Raw genomic sequence first — 21,427 nt, 5'->3', positions numbered from 1 at the left:
TACCTGGCAATAGGTAGGCCTGGCTTACTATCAATGGGGCTGTTTGGCTCCTCCTCACTCGCTCTGCCCCTTCTCTCCTCTGACTCTCTTTTCTCCCTCTCTCCACTCTTTCCACATGTTCCTGGGTGGCCTCTCTGTCTCTGTCTGTCTGTCTCTACCCTCTTCTCAACTTCCTTTACCATGCCCTAAATAAACTCTATTCTATACTATATCCATCTTATGGTACCTCAGGAGGAAATGATGCCTCAGCAAAGGCCCACTGTAGCACCATACCACATTCTATAAAACATGCACTTGGCTTTTTATAAAACATAACAGTGGCCTCAATGAAAGAGGTGTGCCACTGGGAGGTTCTCCCCCACCGACCATCTTTCTGCCTTACAGTTGATGTCTCAACATGTAAGCCCTCAGCCACTGCTCTGTTGCTACGGTGATGCCCATTATGATGGTCATAGACCTACTTCTCTAAAACTCTAAGCAAGCCTCTGAGTAATTCTTTTAAAAGTTTCCTTGGCCATGTCTCTTTACAATAATGAAGTAAGATGATTACTATAAACAAAAACCAGCAAAAAGAAAATAGTCTTGATTTTCAGAATAAAATTTTACTAAAATACCAAATGATTAATTAAAGAAGTGATATTTGAATTCAGGTTTTTAAATAAACATTATTTAAAAATCTGACAACCACCTAAGCTTATATTCTTTTTTTTCTCTTTCAACTTTATTTATAAAAAAAGATACATGTACAGATTTTTAAAGGTATTTTGGCATAACACTATATGAATATATTTTTGTCAGTACTTAATTCTTTTAGAACTAAGCTTATATTCTAAGAAATGATAGAAGAAACCCGTGTCTTAGTTCTTAAAATTGAAAAAGCACCATATGTGCAGAAATTTCAATGTTTATACCCAATGTAAAGAATATCTTTTGAGAGTACAAATTAGTATTTTTGCATTTTAATACTGACAGTTTGCACACAGTCATTTTTATCTCTGTATAATATGTTGTCATCTTGGACTTTGTCCCATTGCCACAATAACTAAACAGAGTAAAAAAGATGATAGCTAGTAAAGGGGAAAAGGAGAGTTATGAATCCCTCATCTGGAATTCCAGCTATTACCCCTCCCAAAAGTGTGAAGCATCTTAAGAGATACTCTATTATACAGAAGTAACAGGCCAATAGGAAGCATGGCTTCGCAATGCAGCTTGTAGGAGGTTGCCATCCAATGATGAGCTGTTTCTGGACTCCTGTAAGTAACTCACTTGTATTATTTAAGCAACCCCAAAAAGCTCAATGGTCTCAACAAGCTGGACTTTGGTGAAAGTATAATTTGGTGTATCATTGGCACCTAGCTAGAGTGGATAGATATTTGTGTCTCCCCAGAAAAATTAAGCCAACAGACAAATTGCATAAACAAACTTTCCCAGTGTTATATCTTTTTAGCCAACTGGGACAATTTAGAATGTGGCTTAAAGGACTTGTCCAAATTTAAAAGCTTACAAGAGTTAAGAATCAAGCTCAGACCTGTACTGTGTATGTACTAACTTATTACCCCATGTGCTATAGTGAGTTCTCACTAGGAAAACTTTTAACAGACTCTGTTATATAAACATCACTAGAATAGAAAAGTAGGTCAGGAACTCAAAACCACTCTTAAATGAGTTACAATATTAAATAGTTACTAAGTGGGTGGAAGACTTTATAATATTCTAGACAGGATAGGAAAAGAATGCTAAGACTTGTTCATACTTGTATACTTGATGATTTGACATGTTCCACCTAGATATTCACACAGATCCACATGCATATGAATAAAAACAAAGGGTAGTGGGTTGCTTAGTGTTAGGACAGTAGGAAGCAATTTCTTTGCCCAACTAGCTTTATCTTAATCTTAAATATATTAGGATTTGAAACATTGAAGACATTATGGTAACTCAAACCAGTAGTGAAAGAAAAATACCATCAAATTACACTTCTGTGTGATATCCGAGGAGTTAAACTTACAGAAGCAGATGGAGTGAGGTTCACAAGGGGTTTAGGAAACGGAGAGATGGAAAATTGTTTAATCAGTATAGTATTTTAGTCTTATAAGATGTACAAGTACGTAAGATCTTTCAATGATGTGAATATGTTTAATAAACATTACCTGTACATTTATAATACAGCCAATAGCCACAAGTAAATATTAGAATTCATGTTCATTTAAAGGATGAGAAATTCATTTCAATAGCTCAATAACCATATGCAGCAGACACAGATTATTTTCATATTCATAGCACACTCTATCAGGACAGGTTCACACTGTGTAAAAATGACACAAATACAAATGTATTCCATTTAAAATTGCATGTGTTAAAGGTGGCATTTCAAATCAGCAAGGTAAGAATTACTGGATAAATGGTGTTAACTAGTTATTAGGACCAAGGAAATAAAACTAAAGGCACATTAACAACTTTCCCTCCTCTTTGATACAGCCAGAGATGGCTCCACCTTGCTATATGAGAAAGGCCAGTTGTGAACTCCTAGCCCCACTGAGATAATAGGTGTGCACTGAGATGTTTTTAAGAGTGAAAAGACTCATGCACTCTGTTTCAGAGAAGTCAATGCAGTAGGCCAGGGAAAACATGGTGGAACAGAGAAGTTCACTTCACTGAGCCAGAAAGAAATGGATAATGCTGGATAAATGCACAAAGCCATGGATTCAGTACCCAGCACTATAAAAAAAATGAAAAAATATAGACCTAAAAAGTACAATGTCATTCTAAAAGGAAAGGAGGAGCTTTCACTGTCAGGATGGCTACAATGCCTGTGGCAGAAGGACCCAAGTTCAAAGTTAGCCTGGGCTACACAGTGAGAACCTATTTCAAAATAAAACAAAACAAAACAAAAAAAAAAAAAAAAAAAAAAAAAAAAAAAAAAAAAGAAAGAAAGAAAGAAAGAAAGGAAAAAGCAAGAGATAGAGATTACAAAAGAGAATATAAATCTAAAAGACAATAATGAAAGACTGACTTAAAAAAATAAATAAAGCTATCAAATGTAAAGCAAAAAGCAAACAAACAAGCAAACTTTATATGAATAAAGAACAGAAAAACAGAAAAAATGATAGAAAAGGTTTATGTTTCTTTAATGAGTTGTAAAGCATAATTCAATGGGAAAAAGAAAAAATGTCTCAAATTTTGTATGTGTCTGAGTTTTTCTAGTGAATTTTTCTAGATATCGATATTTCTCCAACCCAAGTTTTTCCAGAGTTTCACTCACACCGCAATTTAAGTAAAAGGAAATCCTAAGAGGCAATGAAAGCAAAGACCTGAAAAATGACCTAAGCATTTACTGGAGAAGTAGCTGAATAAGTTACGATTCATTTAAACACAGAACTATCATAAATCCAGGTTATGACTGTGCGTGTTTGTAATCCCAGCCTTTTGAAGGGGAGGTGGGAGGTGGAGATGTTCTAGAACATCACCTGGAAGCTTGCAGGCCAGATAGCCTACAATAATCAACAGCAACAGACCCAAGAAAGACCCTGCCTTCAGAAGGTGGAGGTGAGAAGCTGTTCTTGAACATCCTATGTGCATTCTGACAAGAGTGTGCATATCCCACTCTCATACACAAATGTGCACAAAATTAAAAAATTAAAAATAAATTTAGGAAAAAGTAAGAATAAACACTCCGTTGTGGTCCGAACATGCTTGGCTCCAGTCGTGGTGATATTAGGAGGTATGGCCTTGCTGGAGTAGGTGTGTCACTGTGGAGGTGGACTTGAGACCTTCCTCCTAGCTTCCTGAAAGTCACCTTTCACCTCCGGGACCAGATGCAGAACTCTCAGCTCCCTCACTAGCACATGTCTACCTGGACTCTGCCATACTTCCTGCCTTGATGATAACAGACTGAACCTCTGAACCTGTAAGCTAACCCCAAATAAATACTGTGCTTTATAAGAGCTGCCTTGATATGGTTGTTCATTATAAACGTTGTCTTGGTTTCTTCACAGCAATGGAAGCCCAAACTAAAACAGCCATATAACACATTTTATGCTCAGAAATTAGAGGGCCGATTCAGTCTTAGGAGATAAGATGGGTTTAGGTACACAAAGGAGAGATTACATAAAAATGTTAGGAAGGGACCTAGAGTGATAGATCAGTTCTTGGCGTAGACACAGCCCAGTTTCTAACACCTATGTCAGATGGCTCAAGAACACCTGTAACTGAAGCTCCAGGGGCTCTGACACCTGCTCTCCGTGCCAGTCATCTGTATTTACATGCCCAAACCCACATACAGTACCCTCCCCCCCACACCTTAAAAATGAATACTTAAAAATGTTAGAATACAGAGGTTTTTAAAAATGAAAATGGCATACCTGGAGATAGAACTAAAAAAGGTGACATATTTAAAAATAGAGTTAAAAAGATACACATGTTAAAAAAACTGGTAAAACAGATTTTATAAAAATATATAGAATTTAGATAAAAAATTATGCAAAGCAGAATTTCAAGAAAAGTTTGGTATCATTTAGATCAAGATAGATGATTTCCATGCCTCCTGCTTTTGTTTTCTTTTTGACTTATGTTTTTGACATAAAAACAACAACAACAAAACCAACAACAACAAACACTATAATAAGTACCTCATTTCCTGATTCTAGTGGTCTCTTCTTCCGTGGTCCAATGGCTGCAAGCGCTGTAAGATTAGCATCCCTGTATTGAATCTGGGCGAGCTCCAACTGCTGCAGCTAGAAGACGGGGGAGGGAGAGTCAGTGTTTACACAGATGCTCAGAAAAAGAAAATGATCACAAAACCAACTTCTGTATTATTCCCAAAATCCACAAAAGATGTCTTACTGAAAAAGGATTTCAAAGTGATTACATGTGGAAATAGTGATGTATTTTTATAAAGACAAAGTAAAAATAAAGTACCACTGCATAAACCCTTCAGCTTTTTTAGAAGAGAAAACAAAAACAATAACAAATATTCAATTCTCACGAAATCTCACTGCTGTGTAAGGAAAAAAAAAAAAAAAGACAAAAATTGTTGAGGCTGAGAGTCACAGCCAACAGGATCAAGACAGCCAGTCCACTAAGAAACACTCACACCAGGAATATTCTTGAGGAAACAAGACAGTAGCCAAAGCTCAAACGTTATAAAGCGATAAGGAGGAGCACAGCACAGGACCGTGTCTATGAGGAAGGCCCTCATCACATACCAACCAGCCCTTGTCTTCACGTCAGACCACCTAGTCTCCAGAGCTGTGGAAAATAAAATCTTGTTGAATAAATGCTATTTGCTAAGCTTTTCTAAGCCTAAATATATTTAGAAAACCAATAATCAAAGTAAGTAAACTAAGAAATATTCTATTTGCACTAAAATTTATAAGATAGAAAGCCTTTTAAGCTGTAGGCTTTCTTATAAATAAATTGTTAGATAAGGGTTTTAGAAGTTATAAAATCTTTTGTTGCTGCTGGCCTTTTTAATAAAAACTATAGTCAAGAGTCTGATGCTGCCACAATCCAGACTTCTATGTAACAAAAAAACTGGCTCTAGTTAATCTACCCTACAGCACAAATCAAATAAAAATGTTTTTAAAGGCCTTCCCTATAGATATATGGTATCTTCAAGATAAGTCACACCAAATAAGGGTCCTCCACACCTTTCAACTGACTGAATAACTCTTCCTTCATGCATGTTTTAGAAAAATTCCACAACAAAACAGCAAAAACAGCTAAAAAAAAAACTGGCCATAGTTTTAATCGGTTCTTTAGTTATAACACACTCTAAAAAACAATGCCATTTAACCTGCACAAAGCAAAGAAATCAGACATAACTAGGAAAGAGGAAGCTCCGGGCATTAATACAGACTTGGCATCTGTAGTTGGAGATGACGACGGCATTAAAATAAGAAAAAAATTCAGAAGAACTACATAATTATATATGCAGAAAAGGATCATCAACACCACCACCTTCCTCTCCCAATCTTAGCTGGCAGCAGGATGGCTGAGATGGCTGAGTAAGATGCTTGCTGCTGAACCTGATGACCTGAGGTTCTTCCTTAGGACTCACTCACGCTGTAGAAAAGAGAAGCCAGCTTCCCAAGTTATCTTTTAATCTTTACATTTTTATGTTCACACACACACACACACACACACACACACAGGCATATTCAAATAAATGTAAGACAAAACAAAACAAATAAAAACCACCTAGTTTTAATGAGTGCATATGGTCAAACTACAAGACACAAGTTGCCACAAGCAGCCATCACCATCTACCCAACTGTTAGTAAGGATCAGGTGGAAATGAAATACTAAGAAATAAATATGTACAGCTGTTTGTATGCTTCAAGCCACAAAATATCACACAAGATAAACAAAGAGATGATTGTGTTTATGAATTACTAACTTGGACTTGATAAAGATTTTGAAGGATGAGGATTTAGCTTAAGAGCAGAGCATCGATCTAGTATGTGTGAGGCTCTGGGCTTAATCCCTACAACCCAATCCCCCTGCAAAAGGGTTTTTGCAAATTGACCCAAGAGTTATCTCCTGGAGTGTGGGTGCTAATTAAAGGACCACAAACTATCAGAACTCCTATGTCAAGATTGAGCCTCTGCCTTCCCAGCTAACCAATCAACTTTCACTTTGGGAGTACTCTGTCCCCCACTTAATTAACTGCATTTTTTAAAATCACACACAAAATCTGTCTTTACCACCTGAATGTCTAACATTATATCACAATGGAATACTACTCAGCCATTAAGAATGAGGACATCCTGAGTTTTGCAGGCAAATATGGAACTAGAATATATCATCCCGAGTGAGGCAACTCAGACCCAAAAGGACATGCATGGTATGTACTCACTAATAAGTAGATACTAGCAAAAAAAAAAAAAAAAAAAAAGTGCAGAATACCCAAGATAGACTCCACAGAACTCAAAAAGGTCAACAAGCTGAAAGTGAAGATGCCTCAGTCCCACTGGGGACTGAGAACAAATCAACTACAAGGTAGTAGGAGGGTCCTAGAGGGAAAGGGGCATGGCGGGGCATGATCTGATATTGGGTCGTTGAAAAGGGCTGAAGCCCTGAGGGCCAGCAGAAAGAATGGAATAGGCAGCCTTGGGAGACAGGATGTTGGGACGACCCACCAGAATATACAGAGACCAGGGAGGTAAGAGATTTTCAGGACTCAAGGAGGAAGGGGAGCCCTAAATACAATGCCCTACAGTGTGGAGAGGGAACTTGTAGAGCCTGCCTCCAGCAGAAAGACAGGGCACCAAGTGAGGGACGGGGTTGCTATCCCACAGTCAAAACTCTGACCCATAATTGTTCCTTTCTGAAAAAACCACATGGATGACAATGTAGAAGAGCCTGAGGAAAAGAAGGTCCAGCGAAAGGCCCCAAAAGGGGATCCACCCCAAGGCCTGACACCATTACCGAGGCTATGAAGTGCTCACCAAAAGGGCCCTATCATGACTGCCCTCCAAAAGATCCAACAAGCAGCTGAAACAGTCAGATGCAGATATTTACACCCAACCAAGAGAAGCTGCTGGCCCCTGTGGTTGAATTAGGGAAAAGCAGGAGGCAGCTGAGGGCGACCCTGTAGGAGGACCAGCAGTCTCAACTAACCTGGACCCCTGAGATCTCTCAGACACTGGGTCACCAACCAGTCAGCAAACACTAGCTGAAATGAGGCCCCCAACACATATACAGCAGAGGTCTGGGTTCAGTCAGAGAAGATGCACTTAACCCTCAAGAGACTGGAGGCCCCAGGGAGTTCAGAGGTCTGGCTGGGGTGGGTAGGGTAGGGACATCCTCATGGAGACAGAGGGTGCGGGAGGAGGTATGGGATGTGGAATGGAGGGTGGACCAGGAGCAGAATAAAATCTTGAGTGTAAAAGTAAAAATTAAAAAATAATAAAAACAAGAAAAAAAGAAAAATTGCAAAGGGAGGAAAAAAGAAAATAGGCAGTGATAGTTCACATTTTCAGTTATAGCTGGGGAGGCACAGTCTGTGGGTCTCTCATTCCAAGGCTACAGTGATCTGCAGAGCAAGTTCGAGGACAACAAGGGCTACACAGAGAAACTCTACCTTGAAAAATAGAAAGGAAGAAGGGAGGGAGGGGAGGAGTGAGAAATAAAGGGGGAGAGGAAAGGAGAAAGGAAGAAATGGAGGAGAAAATAAACATCTATGTATAGAATAAAGCTTAAAAACATCCAGTCTGGATCTAACCTTCAAATGTTATACAGAAATTATCAAAGTATAGAAAAAACTTATATAAAAAGCACACACACACACACACAATCTTCATGAGTGGGGAGTCTAGTAAAGACTTCTTAGATGAGAAGTATCTATTCACAAAAGCACTGACAAACTGGCCTTCTGCTGATTTAAAATCTTTTAATCTGTGACAGACTCATTTAAGAAAATCCAAGGCTACAAGCTGGAGTCATCTTGGGAGGAAAAAACTCAGCTGAGATCATGCCTCCTCCAGACTTGTCTGTGGTGCATTTCCTTAACTGATAGTTGGTGTGGTGGGTCCGTCTCACTATGGGTGGGGCCACAGGGCTGGTGTTCCTGACGCTATAAAAGGCAGGCTGAGCGAGTCAGTGTGTGGCTATCCTCCACATCCTTTGCTTCATTCCAGCATCGAGTTTTCTGCTTTGAAGTCTTATCTTGAATTCCCTTCACAATGGACTGTGATTAGGATGTATAAATGTTGATGCTCGCCTCCTTCTAGCATAGCTGAAGCCATTTTGTTCCATGCCTGCCAGTCATTGTCACTGAAAAGTAACGACTCAGAGCACAGTCATGCTGACCACAAGTTAATCTTAAAAATTCCACAAACATAGAACCTATCTAAAGATCAATATGAACTGTTAAAATGTAACAGTCTAAAATGGCTTGAGTTAGAGCTGACCACTGGGCAGCACTTCCAGCACCTGTGTATGAACTCATTGTGGTTTTTGTTGTTTTAGCCTTTATAAGCTGACATATAAAAATGTTCAGGGTTGGAGTCTCTGAGGATGTGTGATAGGTAAACCATCCCTGTATGACTGAGTTTGGTGTTCGTGTGGTTTGTGGTGTGACTCCTGATTTCCAATAATAAGCCTAAATAAGCCCTTTCTTCCCCAGTCTGCTACTTATGGTCATGGTTTTAATCATGCAATTGAAAACTCAAGCTAAACCAGAAACTGGTACCAAGTCATGAGGTATGGTATGACAGAACTGGCCATGTGTTTCAGGGAAGATTGTGGAAGGACTTTGGAACTTCTGGCTGGAAAAACCAATGAAAACTCAGGGCTTAATGGGCTGTTGTGGGAGCTTTGAAGACAGAGACACAGAGAGCAATGAGGATGATGGAGGCCCAGCTTGTGAAGTTTCAGAGGGAAGCAAAGACACCGCTGAGGTCACTTATGTGATGTTCAGAATTTAAACTGTAGTTCTGGTCAGCTGGGGCTGAAGAATCAGCCATGATTAACAAGAGACCAGCACCACTGAAGTGAAACCTTACAATTGTTGATATTGGTGAGTGGGACCTGAGATATTAGTAGTGATTAAGAAGAAAGAGTCTAGTGCCACCAAAGGCTATAAATCTGTGAGTATTTACTCACGGTAGGCACGGAGAGGCTGTGGTCTATTGAGGGCTGCTTTTGTTGTGTCGCAGGCTGGCAGCTAAACTTGGTAATATGTAAGGATCATTCAGATGTGCTGGGCAGAGTACACGCCTTTGATCTTAGCACTCAGGAGGCAGAAGCAGGTGGATCTCTGTGGGTTTGAGGCCAGAACAAACAGGTCTACACAGAAAGTTCCAGAGCTACATAAGGAGACCCTGTCTCAAACAAACAAACAGAACAAAATAATGTACTTCCAGAATAATATACAGCTTTAACTCAGAATTTGGGAAGCAGAGACAGAAGGATATCTATGAATTCTAAGTCAGCCTAGTATAACAGTATACTCAGAGTGTACCAAGGCACCCAGGGCTAAATAGTGAAACCCTGTCTTTAAAAAAAAAAAAAAAATTCAGCAAGGCCTTTCTCAAAATATACTTTCTATTCAGAAATGAGGCCTTATATGCAGATATGCAGTACGCTATAATTACACAATAGTGGACTATGGAGAGTTATACCCTGAGTTTCATAATCTATTTTTTAAAAATCCTATTTCAAAGTATATGTTTCTAATTAGCCATGCATTTTAATCACTTCTCCCATAGGTTGCTATGCAAAGTCAATGTTCCAGCACATACATGATTGTAGTCCTTTGCTTCCCCTTTATTGTTTAATATAAAATGAAACTGAGAATTCCTTCAAGTGTTAAAAAGAAAATGAATGAATATTTTTTTACAGTAAATATTAAAAATAAAAAGGCCTATCTCTTTATCAGCCCCCAGGTCTCACTCTGTGGCTGCCACTCCAGTGTGGAGCCGTACACACTTGGTCCACAAGCTACACCGTGAACGTGATTCCCTTCCCTGTCGGTTCACCCCGCCTGCCCTGCTGCCTCTGTCCCCGGTGGAATTGCGGCCCTATGTTTTCATTCCTCCACCACCATCAGAAACATCACTTCAAAGCCCAGTAACTTTTCAATCAGGGTTACATGATAAAGTCTCAGTTCATAAACCCTCTACACAATAAGATTACATCCAATAGATAAAGATACAAACTGCCCTTCCATATGAGATAAAGACCTATAGGATCCCTTTAATATTTATATCTACCTATGTCTAATTACAACCACCAGGGTCTAAGTCTGCTTTTCCCGGCTCCATCTTGATTTTTTCAATCTCTGTTCTTTTTCCGTTTTGTTTTTTTTAGCTTTTTCTCTGCCTACCACTCCACTGTCCAATCATGTAACGACTTAACATAAATCTACATTTTGTTACACTCTGCAGATTCACAGAACTCACATTTTTCAAAGGAGAAAAAAGAAATCCAAATGGTTATAAGGGTCATAAAATATGTTTTTAAACTCTTTAAGTCAGGATGCTTGAACTTTAAGGTCAGATGGCTGGCTTTGCAGAATTTGGAGTGATGTACTAAGGGAAAACACTAAGGGCAAGATAGATGTTAATCTACAGCATACAACACACAGTTCAGACAAACCTGCAGCTGTATTATTTGGAATTAGAATCTGACAATTAATAATGTAATTTAAAGCTTTACAAACCGAGGGTAAAATGGAAGCATGTTATCATTTACATTTTAGACAAATTATCTATTAATCCCTAAATTGCAGCAGTGAAAATTGTTTTTAGAGAAAGAAACAAAAACAATTTAAAACAAACCAAAACAAATGCACAAACAGAAAACACTATACACTAAGAATTGAAAAAGAAACCCTTCAAGTTTAAGATAAAATGTCTGAATTGCATGGATAGCCCCAGACATTTTGCTAGACAGCAGTAAGGTCAATGCCAACAGTATGCAGCAGGAGCCACTGCAATGGGCTGAGACTAAGCTGAAGGCAAAGCCAAAGGCAACCAGATGAGAACAGCAACATTTGAAGAAGTCAATAGACGAATAAAAAGCAATCACTAGATACATTCATAAAAACCTGCCAATTTAACAGATTGTCATATAAACTAAACATACAAATATGAAGTTTCTAAAACTACTTTAGAACAAAAAAGGAAAACCCTAGGAGAACTATCAATATCAAAGTTGTAGTCATTAGCAAATCTAGATGTAGGCATGATTGGAAACATGATAAAAACCCTTGCTGAAACATCTCTACATAAACAAAGCCACGACTACTTTAAGCAGTTCCTTTGCAATTCTTCACTTATAATGCTGTCTCATTAGTCCATTTCCTGTGACCAGTACGCAAGGGAGACAAAGCTGTTCGAATAGAGCATCAACTACAAAACAGTGCTAGTCTTCCAATCAAGTCAAGAAAACCACAACAAGCCACAGTATTGCAACCTCTACAAGCACATTTCAACTCCAGGGTAAGGTAGGGATAATATTTCTATAATTAAATTACCCATGTGTGTGACCTTGAAAGGAACAAAAGACAAAAATAAGAATATTTAACCTTCAAGCTAACAGCAACCTTGCAACAATAAATAATACAGAACAGCTCTCGTCTTCAACCAGGGCCAAGAAATTTGATTCCTTTTGATCACAATGGATTTACTGAAGAAGACTTAAAAAACTAGCCTGGAAGGAAATTATATTAGAACAGTAAATAGAAGTCCAAAGGAAAGAACAAGAAGTGGGTCTGCTCTCCTTCACTTCAGTAAAGAAGCTGCACCTTGTCCACAGTGCTGTCTGAGGAGTGCTGTCTACACAGTGACTTCATGAAGAAAAACCATCTCTTTCAAAGCGGAAGGAGGAAAAAACCAATCTAAACACCCATGTTTATGAAGCAACAACACACAGGGTAAGATAATTAACTTTCCAAGATACAAGTATCCAAGAAGAGATACCCAGGACTTGGAGCAGTGACAGGTGGCACAGCTACACCTATGTGTCATCAATCTAGGATTGCTTAGAAAGTAGACATGGTTCTCAGGTTAAGTGTTAGATACATTTCCACTGGAGGAATTTAAAACAATTTGCTGAAAGGGACTCCAGTTCCGACACTTTAATATGCCTCCTTTCTTGCCCTAATCACTATACCCCTTTACCCAGAGTTCATGTACTTTCTTTCTCTATGCTACAGAAAACACACGTGATTTTAAGAAGAATTTTACTAATTTCCATGTGTTTTGCCTCAGCTCCTACATTAATCCAACCAATAAAAGCCTTAGAACATTAATAAATAACCTGCTGCTGCTGGCACCTAGGTGCCAAGTGCTGAATGCTGAAGACAACAAATTTCATAGTCCAAGAGGCACAGTTAAGGGAAAGGGTTGCTCAGGAAATCACTCGAATTTAGCACAAAGATCCTTAAAAAATTGCATGAGATCAGTCAAGTAACTATAGAAACCAATTTCTTCAGCTCCATATCACACATCTCACACCTCAATTGTCTTTATTATCATCTGCTGTCAGATCCTTAACCAGAAATGTGAACAGGCTTGATGATTTATTCAGGAGAGAAAAGAAGCTGTAGGTCAAGTGAAAAATTTCACACACACACACACACACACACACACACACACACACACACACACACACACACACACACCCTTCCTTTCAACCTTAGGTACTTTCATTTCATTCTGTTCTCAGTAGCTCTGGGGGCAACTCCAGTGAGATCCAATATTAAGGCTCAATTAAAATAAGCTCCAATTAGTGGAGCTTTTTTCTCTGAGGCTAGAGAAGTCAGGAAATGGATATTGGGAAATGTAAAAAGTCAGCTACTGAGAGGAGGCTGCAGACATAAATGAACTTATTTGTTGATTTCTACAGTTGCTATGCAGAGGCCTCTGGGAGTAAAAGCTTAACCAGTCTAAGCTATAAACTAAAACCCCTGCAGCTAAACATGAACTGTGTGAAACAAGGGCTCCATTCCAGAACAGAAAACTGCTGGGCCCAGAAAATTAAAAGCCAGAGGCATTTTCCATTTAAAACTAAATCCCAGTACCGCCTCCCAGCCAAAGAATTATAAGCAGTATCAGATTTACAAAACGAACAATTACCCTGGAAAAATGTAGCCTATTGTACGGTCCCAGATGCTAAATCTCAAAAGTTTCTTTTTTCTTTCTTTTAATCCCACACTATATTCTTCCAAGTATATGGCTGCAGTTTACAAAGAGCCATTTCCAGAAAGGCCTAAGCCTTGAAAATAAATTTTAAAAGGAGAGCACATAGCTCACTGACCTCATTTGAAGTACTGCCCTTGCCTTCAGCAGTTCCTGTCCTTCCCCAAGGCTTTTGCAAATGGTATGCAACAGTAAAATAAACCCTGACCTAATTGCCAAGAGTGAGGCTGCCAACCTTCCCTCAAACACAAAGACCAGAACAGTAACTTGAAAGTCCTACCTCTTTGGCTTTCTGTTTTAATCTCAGCTGTTCTGGATCTTCTTTATTGGAGCGGCTCTGTCAAAGGAAAAGAAAATTTTAATAGAAATCATCTAAACACACTCACTGCTATTAAATATTTAATAAATGATGATTTCTCCTGTGATTGAAAACCCTAGCTCCAGGGGCAATGCCTCGGTCTAGTCTAGCTGCACTCCGGCCCTCGCCCCTCCTCCTGTCATCTGGCCGGCTGCTGCAGTTCTAGCCTGGGGGAAACGCACAATGAAAATGATGCTAACTATGTCAGTCAGGTCTCGTCAAGGCAGGATGTGGTTCATGCTGGAACATGGCAGAATGAAAACTGGGCTGAACAGAAGAAAAGAAAAAGAAGTTTTGCCATGAATGAAGACAAACAATACTGGCTCATCCTTAGGTGAAGCCATTTTGGAAAAACATATGGTATTTTAACTATTAAAATCAGGAACTCATTTAGCCTTTTAACCAAATCTCCCAGAAAAGAGTAATTTCTGAAAGTACAAGTAGAAAACACACTCCAATATTTTTATTAGTTTTAGGTCTGCTATTGCACTTAATAAAATAATACTACTGATACTTATACATGCTATAAAAGAACAAAGTGGGATAGACATTTAACTCTGCTAGTAACATGTAAGTAGAACTCTGAATAACAAGAACAAGAAATCACATCAAAACATTAGGGAAGGCCAGACTAACAGAAGACACGGTAAACACCAAAGCCTTAAAATTACAGCAAGCATGAGAACTGACGGGATGGGCTTATGTTTGAAGCACACAGAAAACATGGTAGAGAAAGGTCAAGTGTTGCCTACAATCAGCCAATGGAGGAAGACTTATTGCAGAGCACAGGAATGGGAGTACATTGGGGCTCATCTAGGCAGAGTGCTTACTACACCTACCTATGACTGAAGGCACAGAGACCACATAATGACTAGTCTACTTTCAATCAACTGCCATGAACAGAGGCTGATGGAGGAAATGAAGACAGCAGCCTAGAACAGCAAAGATGATAATGACAAATAGATTTGCATTCCATTTTGCAAGTCAACCAGACTTGTGGCGGACTAGAGAAAGGGTACAAGAATATTTAGACTAGTATTCAATAGTTTATGTTATTTACTGCATAGTAATTAGAAATAATTAGAACCAGTTAACTGTCTTTTAACAGTAGCTCTTAGTTCTTGCTTATAATGTTTCAAACTCAAAAAGAAATATCTTCCTGTCCATGTCCCTCCCTTCCCAGCACAGTGGTCTGTATTGGGGCTGAGACAACAGAGCAGAGGCCATGCTATGATGCTCATATCCTTGTGGTCTGAGATGTCTCAGTGAAACATAGGCCAGTGGACTAAATAGTAGTACGGAGTCAATCAGCCAAGCTGGTGACATATCAATCTTTTTCTTTTAATTGAACAACTTTATTTTAAAAAACAAAGATAAATGTACAGATTTTAAGCATTTTTGCATAACAGTATATGAATACATTTTTGTCAGTACTTGATTTTTTTAAAGGTTTGATAGTATGCCTTAAAATCTTACTAGTTACAATGAGCATAAAGTACATGTAAAACAGGATGTAACCTGGAAATAGTCAAAGTTTTCTTGGTGTCTAAAGATTAAGCATAATGGTTTATCATTTTCTTTTCTTTTTTTTTTTTTTTTTTGGCCTTTGTTTTTTTTTTTTGAACTTCATGTAGTCTGTGAGTTGTTTCTGGGGAGTTCAGAGCTTTCTGGGGTTAGTATCCAATTATCAGTGACTGCATATTATGTGATTTTATATATATTTTTTATATATATTTTTGTGATTGGGTATCTCACTCAGGATGATATTCTCTAGATGCATCCATTTTTGTAAGAATTTCATTAAGTAATTGTTTCTGATATCTGAGTAGTATTCCATTGTGTAAATGTACCACAAATTTTGTATCCATTCATCTACTGAAGGACATCTGGGTTCTTTCCAGCTTCTGGCTATTATAAATAAAGTTGCTATGAACATTGTGGTGCATGTGTCTTTGTTGTATATTGGAGTGTCTCTGGGGTATATGCCCAGAAGTGGAATAACTGGGTCTTCAGGTAGGACTATGTCCAATTTTCTGAGGAACCACCAGACTGATTTCCAGAGTGATTGTACCAGTTTACAACCCCACCAACAGTGGAGAAGTGTTCCTCTTTCTCTGCATCCTCGCCAGCATCTGCTGTCATCTGAATTTTTGATCTTAGCCATTCTGACTGGTGTGAGGTAGAATCTCAGGGTTGTTTTGATTTGCATTTCCCTGATGGCTAAGGATGTCGAGCACTTCCTTAGATGCTTCTCTGCCATTCTTGAGTTCTTTGTATACATTGGATATTAGACCTCTATCAGATGTGGGGTTGGTAAAGATCTTTTCCCAATCTGTTGTCTGCCATTTTGTTTTCTTGACAGTGTCCTTAGCCTTACAGAAACTTTGCAATCTCATTAAGTACCATTTGTCGATATTTGACCTTAGAGCACAAGCCATTGGTGTTCTGTTCAGGAAATTTTCTCCTGTGCCTATGTGTTCTAAGGTTTTCCCTACTTTCTCTTCTAAGACATATTAATCTTTCTGATTAAATACATACACTGATTGAGGATATATGTGTGTGTGTGTGTGTGTATATATATATATATGTATATATATATATATATATATATATATAGAGAGAGAGAGAGAGAGAGAGACATCATACAAATATTCCCTAGAGCTATCCACTAATATGTCCTATATTTAATGATACTGTTAAGCAATGAACATAGCATGTGCTCTAATATTGGTATCTGAGCATCATCTTCAATTAAAAGAAGCAGAATTTCCTATAGAAATGGCTGATTCCAGGATGGAGGCAAGAACAGTAAAGGCTGGCTCTGGAATATCTTAAAGACAACAAGTAGGACATGCTTAGTGAGTAATGGTGACACAAGGAACAAAGTGGATGTTTAGAATGAAACATCCTACAGCATGAAACTACTGAATGAAATACTTACTTCTAAAAAGAAAAATGGAACCTGAAGAAAAAAGACAAGTAAGACGGCTGATGATATCTGAACAGGCATCTCTTGCAATGGACACACACACACACACACACACACACACACAGAGAGAGAGAGAGAGAGAGAGAGAGAGAGAGAGGAATGTTGTAAAGTAGTGGGCCAATATGTATCAGGACTGCTCTCCAGAGATTCTCTGAAAATATAGAGAATTACATAACTATAAATATACAAAAAAAATTTTCTCGATTAATCAAGGTAGAGGGTATTATACACATACTGACAAACAAAAGTGTGTGTGTGTGTTGCATACAAGGAGTAAAGAAAAGAGTAGAGATGGAATAAATGCAAAAAAATGGGGGACATGAGGGAGTCTTTAAAAAGGGGTAGAAATGTATAGTTTTGATACTATTGGTATAAAATTGTTTCAAAATAAATGGAAAAAGCAATTAAAGCCAAGAATCATGACTGACCCCTGTAAATCCTAGCACTTCAGAGCAACAGGGCAGTGGGTTCAAAGGCAGCCTGCATGGACCCTATCTCATCACAAAACAGACTGAAAACAGAAAATAGCAGTTAGTGGGCTGGGTATGATGGTGCATGCCTTTAAGGTCAGCACTCAGTAGGAAGAGGGAAGCCAGTCTCTAAGAGTTCAAGGACAGCCTGGTGTAGACAGAAGGTTCCAGATAAGCCAGGGCTACACAGTGAGATTCCGTTTCAAAAATAAAGAAGATATTAGTATGTATCTGAGAAAAAAAATCTTTCAGGAATATGAGAAATTAAAAGTAAGGTCCTCAGAACAAAACTAAGTCCTACAAAACAGCTTAAAGGAAGAATGAAGGTCTATGGCTCCACCTGCCTTCCTTCTTACTCCTCCTCTCTAACTCCTTTTCCATGAATATACATTTGTTCCATATATTCTACACTATTCCTAATTTTACTATAATCCTCTTGTCTTTTAACTTTAACTTGGTACATATCAACTATTGTCTTAAAGTCTAAAATTTGTATAATATTCTATACATTTGTATATATTTAACCTGTGAATAGGAGCAGGATAGAAATGATATCAGGTTACGCCAGAATGAAGGAGAAAAGATTATGACTCATTAACTAAAAAACTAAAAGCACCATACTACACCATCTTGGTTGATCGAGAAACCTACTAGTAAATTCATTTTAGGAAATTCAGGGGAAATCTAAAGGTGTAATAAGAGCAACACTGTCAATCAATGAAGCCAACTGTGATCCCATTGTCAGACCACAGTCCTAGAAAATCAGCACTTTACCTTGGCTGCCTTTAGTAACATCTCTCTTTCTTCTAAATCCTTCCTCTGTTTCTCCAATTGATCGAGTTTTTCAAGAAATTTGAGCTGTGATCTGGTATCAGTAGACAAGATGTAATTTTCACTTCCCTAGGGGAAAAAAAGTCTTATGATTCTGGTTTTGCATTAGAGCACAACAATACCAAAGAAAGTAATTCCAACACAAGTAGGGAATTAGATTTTTCAGAAGACAATATTTTTTATTCTGTTAAACAAGCAAACAAAATAAAAGCCAGAAACTGTAATTGACTTTAAAATTTGAGGGATGATTAAGCATTTATATTTCAGAAAGATTTCCTTAGCAAGCCTCTTCAGAGACAGGAAAAGTAATTAAGTCAAACAATAGCAGAAAGAACACAGTAGAATATACCATTACCTATAATTCAATCTCCCTTAGTCACATTATTTCCTATCTAAGTAGGCATAAATATGAGTAATTAAATCTTAGATGAAAAGCAAGAAACAATCAGCTCACTGACAATGAGAAGGGAAAAAACTAGTTAGATTGGCTTGCTCTTAACAACCTAAAACACTTCTGCCCAAATAGAACATAAAATGGGGAACATTAAAGTTGTAAAAGCCTGGTTTGGAGATTCCCTTAATTTAGTCTAATTTAGACAGAAACTTTACTTAAAATAGTTTTAATACAATTTATTTATTTATCATTTATCTATAAGCAGATTCTCACTATGCAGACTTGGCTTCCATGGAACTTGAGATCATCCCGCCTTAGGACTCCCAAGTAGTGGGAAAACATAATTTACAAATGAGAGCTGTAACAAAAAACTGTAATTTCTTATTTTAAGTATTCTATACAATGACAAAATTCAAACTGTCTCATTTATCCTGGTATGCTAGAGTACAAAAACAGTGCTTTCAAGTGTAAGCATGGCTATATAGCTCCCTCTACAACACAAATATCCGTGTATGTGCTTGTTTGGGACAGAGCAGAAAGGTATTTCCCAGTCAACACGCACCCCTTTACTCAACACCCAGGGAGAGACTCTTACAGCCAAACAAGTAAACCCGGACCCAACAGTAAGCAGCAGGCTTGCAGCCCAGCACGGCACCATTACATCCCCACCTTATCCTCAAGCTCATGGCTGCTTCAATTAACTTAGACTAAGAGATTTCATATGCCCAGGATTCTTTCTAAATTAAATTTTTATTGGTGGTATTTAACTAGATCAAAAGAGTATTACATGGTTGAAGGAAGAAGGATGTATTAGTAGTGCTACTTATTTTACTTCAAGCTAATACAAGAATTCCCAGTGGTCTTTAAAGTTGAATAATACAAGATAAAATGTGGAATGCATTATAGGGCAAGCATAGAGGTTAAGCACAATACAGTGGTTTCTTATACACTCTATCTTTACCATTTCTGTGTTGAGAAACTCTGGAGACAGTTTACAGACAGAAATTTAATTTAAAGGGGACAATAAACACTAAATTAAAAAGAAGCACAAGCAGTCTCAATTTTAACCATATCACATTCACATGCTGTTTTCTTTACTAATCTGGATACAACGGCCTGTGGCATTTCTCCTTTTCTTCCAGCTATTGCAAATGAATGCCTTTCCCTAACCTACTAAAGCCATACCACCTTTGTTAAGTAACAGGTACTCCTGATGTTAACACGCCCCTTCCTGCATCTAACTCAAGTCTTCATGGACTACACGTATGACATCCACTAGAAACCCAGACTCAAGTTGTGTTAGCACCATCAGGTGAGTCCCATCCAAAAGAACCATCACAGTACCTTTCAGCCAGAGAGTGAAACGTCTCCATGGCCACAACAAAGACTACAGCATCGGTGGAAAAACACCAAGTAGAGCCCAGCAGTGGTGGCACTCAGGAGGCAGTGGCAGGCAAACCTCTGAATTTGAGGTCAGCCAGGTCTACAGAGCAAGTTCAGGACAGGCAGGTTTATACAGAGAAACTTTGTCTCAAAACACAAAACAATACAAAATACAAAACAAAACAAAAAAACCCCACAAAACAAATAAATAAATAGATAAATGAACAAAACAAAAGCCCACCAAGCAGGATCAAAAGCACTAAATTACAGGTTACTGTTTAATTTTTTATTTAAATTTCAGTTTATGGTCTATGATTAATTAGAATATTATACTTCACCAAAGGGGGGGGGGTAATCAAAAGTAACTAATGTCTACAGTAGAAAAAAAGATGGGAATTTTACTTTTAATAATAATTGGCTCATTCTTTAAAAATTTGTGGAGCAGGATTTTCTTTATTGTGTGGATAAAAATAAATCCTGAGAGATAGACCAGACCAAATCTTTGTAATATATACAATTATGTTTAATTGTAATTTTGAAGTAAACTTGAATGTGTAATTAAGTGGTTATTTCTGCTTAAAGAAAGACAACATTTGTCTTTCTATATAATATTCGGACAATAATTCTAGCTATGCTAATAAATGAATGTAGAGAAATGTGCAAGATAAATCAATAGTAATAGCAATTGTATGTACTGGCTGGTTTTGTGTCAAGCTGGAGTTATCACAGAGAAAGGAGCCTCAGTTGAGAAAATGCCTCTATGAGATCCAGCTGTAAGGCATTTTCTCAACTAGTGATCAAGGGGGGAGGGCCCAGTCCATTGTGGGTGGTGCCATCCCTGGCCCAGCCCATTGTGGGTGGTGCCATCCCTTGGCTGGGAGACCTGGGCTCTATATGAAGCAGGCTGAGCAAGCCAGGGGAAGCAAGCCAGAAAGTGACATTCCTCCATGACCTCTGCATCGGTTCCTGCTTCCTGACCTGCTTGGGTTCTAGTCCTGATTTCCTTTGGTGATGAACAGCAATGTGGAAGTGTAAGCTGAATAAACCCTTTTCTCCCCAACTTGCTTCTTGATCATGATGTTTGTGCAGTAATAGAAACCCTGACTAAGACACTGTAAAATATAGTGGTTCTCAACCTGTGGGTTACAACCCCTAGGGTGGGGGTGGGTCAAACAACATTTCACAGAAGCCTCATATCAGATATATAACATATCTAATATTTGCATTATGATTCATAACAGTAGTAAAAGCAGCATTGGAATAATTTTACTGTTGAGAAACTGTATTAAAGGATCACACCATTTGAAAGGTTGAGAGTCACTTGTACAATAGAAAGTTAAGAAGAATCCTTAAGCT

At 38.2% G+C, this 21,427-nt stretch overlaps 1 protein-coding gene across 2 annotated transcripts in view; it reads right to left on the bottom strand.

Moving 5' to 3' along the window:
- TAF4B (TATA-box binding protein associated factor 4b) overlaps positions 1–21,427 on the bottom strand; it is a gene marked incomplete at its 5' end in the record, with an annotated part of 96,997 nt that overhangs the window by 17,597 nt on the left and 57,973 nt on the right. For both annotated transcript variants that reach the window (XM_080920313.1, XM_080920314.1), the window contains 3 exons: positions 4,629–4,733; positions 13,927–13,983; positions 18,238–18,363. In XM_080920313.1, the coding sequence (XP_080776439.1) occupies positions 4,629–4,733; positions 13,927–13,983; positions 18,238–18,363 (288 nt within the window). The remainder of the gene's footprint in view (positions 1–4,628; positions 4,734–13,926; positions 13,984–18,237; positions 18,364–21,427) is intronic.

The sequence above is a fragment of the Micromys minutus genome (assembly GCF_963924665.1).
Source record: "Micromys minutus genome assembly, chromosome: 8".
In the NCBI taxonomy this organism is placed as follows: Eukaryota; Metazoa; Chordata; class Mammalia; order Rodentia; family Muridae; genus Micromys; species Micromys minutus.
The sequence above is the reverse complement of the archived record's forward strand: the minus strand, read 5'-3'. Positions and strand labels throughout refer to the sequence as shown.